This window comes from Lepisosteus platostomus, chromosome 2 (genome assembly GCF_059453375.1).
Source record: "Lepisosteus platostomus isolate fLepPlt1 chromosome 2, fLepPlt1.hap1, whole genome shotgun sequence".
Classification (NCBI taxonomy): Eukaryota; Metazoa; Chordata; class Actinopteri; order Semionotiformes; family Lepisosteidae; genus Lepisosteus; species Lepisosteus platostomus.
In genome coordinates, this window is record NC_142612.1 from 76,762,863 (window position 1) to 76,770,595 (window position 7,733).

Sequence of the window (7,733 nt, forward strand, 5' to 3'; positions counted from 1 at the left end):
TTAGCCACTCCATTCACTTACTATACTTTTACTAAATCTCCAATTTACTGTGTGTTGGCTGTGTTGCTGAATGGAGCTCACTTTCAAAATCGAAAGAAGTCGAAGCCTGAAGATTGCATTTGCCGCATGTACAGTATCCCCTGTCTTCGTGACATTGCTCCAAGAGTGCTGTGCATTACAATTTCACAGCCCCACTCAGAAATATGCCTCTCTAACCTGGTATAAAAAGTATATAAGGGCTGTGTGAACTAATTCTCAATTTAGTAAAAGAATAATATTAACTATTTGTTAATAATATTAATTACAATTCTAATAAGATGTGGTAAAAATTGTCACAATAAAATGAATTTCCTAAAACAATGTTTTAGGCTGTCTAACACCCGAAGAAAGCTCCACAGCTAAAACGTTTCCTTTCTTCTCTTCTCAGCATACAATAAACCTATTACTTGTTCCTATTGACTATCGTGCTTGTCTACAATGTAATAGTGCCGCTTCAAATCTGCAGAAGTTTTCCCTCGTCCTTAATTGCAAAATAAGGTACTGCGCATACCTGGAAAGTTTGTTTATTTTGTGGTGTAAATTGGAGGTTTTACGTTGCTCTTTACATTTTAATTGCTTTGTGGATTGAATTTCAGTTATCAATTCCTATTCTTTCTAACCCCAAAATATACAAATAGCATTGCAGTTCCCCTTTAAATCATTACTTGAATGACTGTATCCTCCATAGACACTACAAATAATACAAACAATGAAATATCAGTTTTGCTTCTTTTGTGTTTGCTGTCTAGTTTTTTCAAAATCTCAAAAGAGCAGACACTGCTGTGATTTGTTGTGCTTGGTGGTGTCCAAAAGGAAGGTGAGATCCATTATATTTAAATGTAGGCTACTCATTTTGTATCAGTTGTTCCATGTCCAGCATTTTGGAATTTAAACTCCAGTAATGAAAGGTCAATAATAAGCAAGTGCTGTTGCTAAACAGTGTGCTGAACATGTTAAAAGGCAGAAATGGAGTCGGTCACTTCATCACCTAGTTTTATTCTGAATCACTTAACACATTTTCAGTGGTTTTAATTTAGAGTCATTAGATTTGGTTCTTTGATACCAATGTAAGATACAGCCAGTGAACAATGTAGTTTCAAATTTGAAGAACAAAAATGTGAATTTGAAAGGAGTGATAGTTATTTAATTGAGACTTATGATGATTTTAAAGAGATTTGCATGTCACTTTACCCATGATGTGTTTCCTTGTATTCTTTTCAGGCTGCAGTAATATAATATAGCATTTAGGAACAAAAATGCAAAAGATCAATCCAAAACTAGAAGCTAAAATAGCAAATATTTCCACAGCTACAGTGAACTTCCCAGGAGAGCTGATATAAGCTGGGATAAAGGTGATCCAGACAGCACAGAATATGAGCATGCTGAATGTAATGAATTTGGCTTCATTGAAGTTATCAGGCAGCTTCCGAGCCAGGAAAGCGAGCACAAAGCACATGGCAGAGAGGAATCCTATATACCCTAACACAGCCCAGAATGCACCTGCAGATCCCAGGTCACACTCCAGAATAATTCTCTCTGCATAATATTTCATGTTCTTATTTGGAAAAGGAGGTGATATTGTCACCCAAAGAACACAAATCAAGACCTGTACAAATGTGAAAACAAGAACACTTAACCTTTGCTGTGTGGGGCCAAACCATTTCATTATGTTATTGCCTGGCAGTGTAGCCCTAAAGGCCATTAACACCACTATTGTTTTCCCCAGAACACAAGAGATGCACAGGACAAATGTGATCCCAAATGCTGTGTGGCGCAACATACAGGACCAGTCAGAGGGCTGGCCAATGAAAGTGAATGAACAGAGGAAACACAGTGTCAATGAAAAGAGCAGAAGGAAACTCAGTTCAGAGTTATTGGCTTTGACAATGGGAGTACTTCTGAATACAAAGAAAACAACACCAACAGCAGAAGTTACACAAACCCCAGTTACTGAAAATCCCACTAAAATGATTCCTAGAACATCTCCAAATGACAAGAACTCTATCGGCTTTGAGATGCATTCGTCTCTCTGCGTATTTGGCCAGTACTCTTGAGGACATGTAATGCAATCCGTGGAATCTACAAAAAACGAGAAGGTTAATTAACAATAAATCTAATTTATTTGTATTAATATTATCTGTTTTTTGTAATATTCAGAAGATATTGATCAGCTGGGTATTCATCTGCTGTAATAGTGCATTTTTTATTTGCACAAGAGATGTACAGTATTGACCATGAACTATGTTGTGTCTTTTAGAAGTAAATAAAACAATAGAAATATTCTCAGGTGCGTAGACTTACAGGCCTAGTTTAAAACTTATACTTATGAACAACTCGGGGATGTTTCAGTCAACCACAGAAACATGAATATCAAATAAATGACTGTAAACAATAATTTTGGAATTTTTCTGCTAATACATGTGGGATGTTGGCAGGCTTTATAAAGTGGTCATTCTGCGAAACATTCCCCTGTGATGGTTAAAGTCTGCCTGTATTCCCCATATCAGGCTTAACAAAATGTCCCTACTCTCTTACAAACCTGTAGTGTTGCTGATCTCTCCTTCAGCACACGGTACACAGTCAAAGCAGCAGACAGGCCTTCCCTTCTGAACAGCCTTCCGAGTGCCTGGAGCGCAGCTCTCACTGCACACTGATTTAGGGATCTGGAAAATGGGGCAGTTCAGTTTTACTGTTGACTATCGCAGGCTTTCTGTGGTTAAATGCTTTTTAAATCCTAAGAGTACAATTCAGCATACGCTTCAGTAGATCTTTAGAGGTAGAGCTAATTCTGATGAAGGCACAGGTGGCAACAAGTAAATATAACAAGTATAAATGTTCCATTCTGTGCAATTAAAGACTGTTTTATTTTGGATCAATGCTGTGTTGGGGTACTCACCTTGCTTTTCCCTCCTGCCCAGATGATAGTTCTGTCGTTCATTGTAAAGGTCTGTCCCTCAGGTGCTGATGCATCATAGTGGCCGACTGTCACAAACTGGGCCTTTCCTTCTTCATTCACCTGCCAGTTTACCAGCTCATAGGTGGCTGCTGGGTCTCCATTTGCATCAAAGTAAACTCTGTCCCCATTCCTCGTTGTGAAATTCACAGTTTTAAGCTGCTGCAGTACCTGCAGTAATGAAGTCAAGTGGTGTGTTAAATGGGGTGTTTTTATTAATCACTAACTGTAATCAGACTTTGTACGGGGTTAGTACTATTGTATCTACACTAGGCATCTGAACAATGGCTAAAAGTTATTTTCAACTGATAAAATAATTTTAAACATATTTGTTCACAAGGTTTTTGTCTATGTTAAGAAACATTTATGAATCAGTATCTTACCTGCTACGTCCTTCACTGTCCTATATCAAGAAGAAAAAAGTTTGAAAATGATTCTTACTTGCCATGGCTCAATTTGTCTGTCCTTTTCACAGTGGGAAAAAGAGCCTTTGGATTTTGTGCACACAAGGTTGTGAATAGATTGGGCCACAGAATAGACAGCTCTATACACTTTATTAGTCACCCTCAGCTGAGACGTATCTGTGTAGGCGTTTTGCAGTTCTCGTAAGTTCTCTGACCCTGTGCACACTTTCTTGCTTGAAGAGGTGTTGTTAGCTGAGAAGCTACAGCTGAAAGCACTCTCCCAAAACTCTGTCAGCAGGGGGCTGCTGGTGACCTCAGCTGGACTGATCTTCACCAGGAACTCTTTCAACCCTGGAATAACAGATTTTGGGATGCCAAATCCTATCGATCCACTCAACAGGCTGTACTGGAGAAACCCTGGATCTATGATCCAGGATTCACTACCTATCCATTGAAAGACAGGAATATCCTGAGTGGATAATTCTCTAAGCAGAACAACCATGTCACCAGTTGCTATGAATGCTACAATAACCTTTGCAGTGGATTTCTTTATGACATCCACAACTTTCAGAATTTTCTCCCTGGGATTTGTTCTGTAAAAGGCCTCCGAATATTCGATACAAATGCCTTCTGCTTGGGCTGCTTCTAAGAAAGCTGCCATCCCGAAGTTTCCGTAATCGTTATCACTTCTTACTGCGCCAATCCAAGTCCATCCGAAGTGTTTGACAAGCTGTGCCAGGGCTGTTGCCTGGAAATAATCGCTGGGGATCGTTCTGAAAAACGTTGGGAACTCGTGTTTGTTACTTAGACAACCACATGTGGCATAGTGACTAACCTTCAGTTTAAAAGAAAGAAAATGTATTTAGTACACAAACACACAAGAAACTAATAAACAGTCTTCAATATATTAAAATATGAAATGTGAAAATATTTCACAATCATTCGCTTATGAAAATGAACTAGACAACTACATAATGTGAAAATTTGTCACAAGATGTGCAGAAATACTGTCAATTAGTAGATTAATACAGTGACCTGAAGTGGATTCATGCAAGTCTGTATTGCCGGAAGTAGAAATTCAGTATCATTGGCTACAGTGTTTAAGGAGGTTGAAGGATGATTGACACTGAGTGGCACTCTAATGTGTTGAGCGCAGAGAAGTGTGTCTGGGTGGGGGTGTTTCACTGGTATGTCAGTCTTTTTTGAGGACAAATTGAAATAGTCTGCGTCCATACAGGGAAGTATTTATTTTTCAGTATTTTAAAAATTGTTTTTCCTGTGATTAGGTTACACGTACATTAAATATGAAATGATATTCTAAGAAACAGCAAAATTTGAAAAGCTTACCAGTGGAATTCTGAAGGGTCCAAAGACTCTGGAAATGGCTATTGATGGTGTAGATCCAGACTCCCCCACTATGGCTGGGACAGAGGCCGATTTGCTGCAAGAGGTGTTGGTGGAAAAAACTGCCTCCTGTCCGTTCATCAAATCAAGTGCAGCTTTCAGAGCCACTGGTATAGCTGCACAAGAATCGTAGATCCTGTAGCCCAGTGTGACTCCGGGGAGGATCTCTGAACTGTTGTTTATCTCCTCGATAGCAAAGATCATTGCCCGAGCAAATCGAAGCTCTCTGAAATCTAAACTGTAAAAAAATATATATGTGTGCATATGTTACCAGAAGTAAACATGTTTTTTGTTCTAAAACTTCTAACTGTTTCAAAAAATACTTTCCAAATGGAGAACAAAAATGAACCTGTAAACCATGTACAGTAGCAGAAGTGCTGTTTCTTTTACTGACCTTTTGCATCGTACAGGACCAGGAATATCATTGTAGTTGTGCTTCAAAGCAAGAATGTTGTTGTGGATCGTAAAGATCCCTCCAACCACAAAGTCTCCATCGTTTGTGAACTGTGCTGAGCCTGGAGAGCCCTGGTGTCTACAAGTAGACCCTGCATGGGTTAGGTGAGCGAGCAGTGGCACAGCTACAAGCCACATCCCAGCATGAAGGAGGATGGAATCAACATTCCTCACGTGCTTATATAGTACAGGACAGTGAGGCTCAAGGGGAGTATTGTGTGTAGAGCATGCTGATGAATACGGGATATTCCCAGTAGTGACATAACTGATTTAGTTTGTCCCTGGATAAGTTTGAAGTAAATTAATGGCAAAATATGAGTTTGATGTGCTTTTGTTTTTCCTTTTGTGGTTGTGATGCTGTTGTCAATACATATTATAAATAGCACAGTTCAATATAGTTATGCATTGAATTTGAAATTGATGTAAATTGGAGTGGTACGATTATCTATTTTATGATCGCACTCAGTTTTTGAAAGCTTCTCAGGTTGAATTGCTGCATTGGATGATTTAATGTGACAGATGTGTGAGCCTACTAAAAAAATCTTCTGCAGATATTTTAAAGGGGAACTGCAACGTTATTTCGTGTTTTGGGGTGAGAAGAAATCAACATTGACAAATATTTCAAATCGCAATAAAAGTTAAATGTACACAGTAACGTGTAAAAAGCCAGTATGCACAGCACCATGTTTTGTGATTTAGAACGCAGCAACAAAACGTCTGGTGATGTGTTGCGGTCCTATGATGTTGTAAACAAGCAGGCTTGTGAATACATGTCTTTTAAACCAATAGAAATTGTTTTTTTTTATTTCAAGATGATTGTGCCAGCAAATACTACTTGCTTGATAACTCTGCATGCAGATCACGTCGGACATTTCTGCGGTGAAATGTCTGCTGCATAACCTGTACTTATTCGCTCGTCCATCACATTACATTAGTCATTACGGTGGCTAGTGCTTTACATCGCCATTCGCACAAACCCTCGCTCTCACCTATGGCAAGACTGGTGGTTTGCGGCAAAATGAGAGACAAGTGGAGGCCAAAACATATGTTTTTGTGATTAATTTGGTATTTGTAAAATTATGCAATACTGTCAATTAATTTGTTACTGAGATTTGTTAACTGAGAAATTGGGACTGCAGTTCCTCTTCAAAACTTTTTAACTTTTCCTACTGGCATTATCAACTCCATAATAAATAGTGCACAACAGTTCTCAAACACATACACAACAGTGAACCCATGCAATATACCATAATGTGTGCCGAGCCTGGTCAGCTCTTGAACACCTTCCTCTGGGCAAAAACAGAAACAAAATGGGTTAATGGATTTAAGGTGCAATCACCTGACCTGAATCCTGTGGCCATTTTATAAGAAATTTGAAGAAAGCTGTGGCTGCCATGACAACCACATTTAGCATGAGTGAATACCAGCATGAAGATTTATTGTGTATTTTTTGTTAAAAGATTATATGTGGTTTTGTTCAATATGTTTCTGGTATTGAGGAAGGGATGAAACATACAGGATAACTATGGAATACTGAACTAAAGCTACAAATACATGCATTACTCTCAGGGTGTGTAAATACCAAGAACCGTTTCTGTAATACATTTCTGTGAAGAAAGTGGTCTATTGTATTTTTGGTATACTGCTATTATTATAACCTGTTAAAACAATTTGCGTCTGTCTCTATGTTGCATGCGTTGGGGCAGGCAGCTGAATGTTTTCTTAAAATTTTAAATAGAAATTTGTCACAGTCCTATAGTATAAAAAAATTGCATGTACCTATTGTTAACACAAAGAATTAGTGCTTTCACAGCCTGAAGCTCTGCTCCCCTGAGGTATGTTGTGTTTGATTGGTGTCTTCCAGCCAAACATATAGGGATTCATACTGTACTGCGTCTGTTAAAGAACTCTCTGTGCCAAATTAACAAGACAAAAGTGGTCACTTGGAAGAATTTAATTAATAACTTGTCTTGTTGTTAGAGAGTTCTAGAAGAGAGCATTAAAGCATACACACACTTTAATTTTTAAAATATTATTTTTTAATTATAATAAGAATGTAAAAATAAAATATTTTTTAATTACAATACTTAATAGTAGGATTTGTCATGATGTGGGCATGTAAAGATGAAAATGTACTGTATGAAAAGGAAAATTTGCAGGACATTTACATAAACACCATCGTAATAGTAATTATACCTTTTTAAAGTGAGACCTTGCAAATACTGGGATGTCTTCAAGATATGGTTTTCATTTTTTTAAAGTAGAATAGATAATAAAAATGATTCGGTGAATTTATTTAACCTTTTCAAATATTCTACTTTTTTACAGTTTGAAAGAACCGAGTCCTAGCTCTCTTCTAATAAATCTGTACTGAATGTATTTTTTGAAACCATTGAACTAACAGTTTTCATAGTAAAAGCTTTAGTTATATTTAATAAATAATTAAACATGTAAAAGTGATAAAATTGTACAAAAATATA

The 7,733-nt window shown here is 37.6% G+C and overlaps 1 protein-coding gene across 1 annotated transcript; it reads right to left on the reverse strand.

Annotated features, from left to right (window-relative positions):
- Positions 1-720: 720 nt before the first annotated feature.
- Positions 721-5,038, reverse strand: LOC148677184 (extracellular calcium-sensing receptor-like). Its single transcript, XM_088619271.1, has 5 exons — positions 4,744-5,038; positions 3,434-4,231; positions 2,936-3,163; positions 2,579-2,702; positions 721-2,118 (listed from the first exon to the last, which is right to left on the reverse strand). The coding sequence occupies exons 1-5, from the start codon at positions 5,002-5,004 to the stop codon at positions 1,205-1,207; spliced, it is 2,325 nt and encodes a 774-aa protein (XP_088475397.1). The 5' UTR covers positions 5,005-5,038; the 3' UTR covers positions 721-1,204.
- Between the last annotated feature and the right edge of the window lie 2,695 nt (positions 5,039-7,733).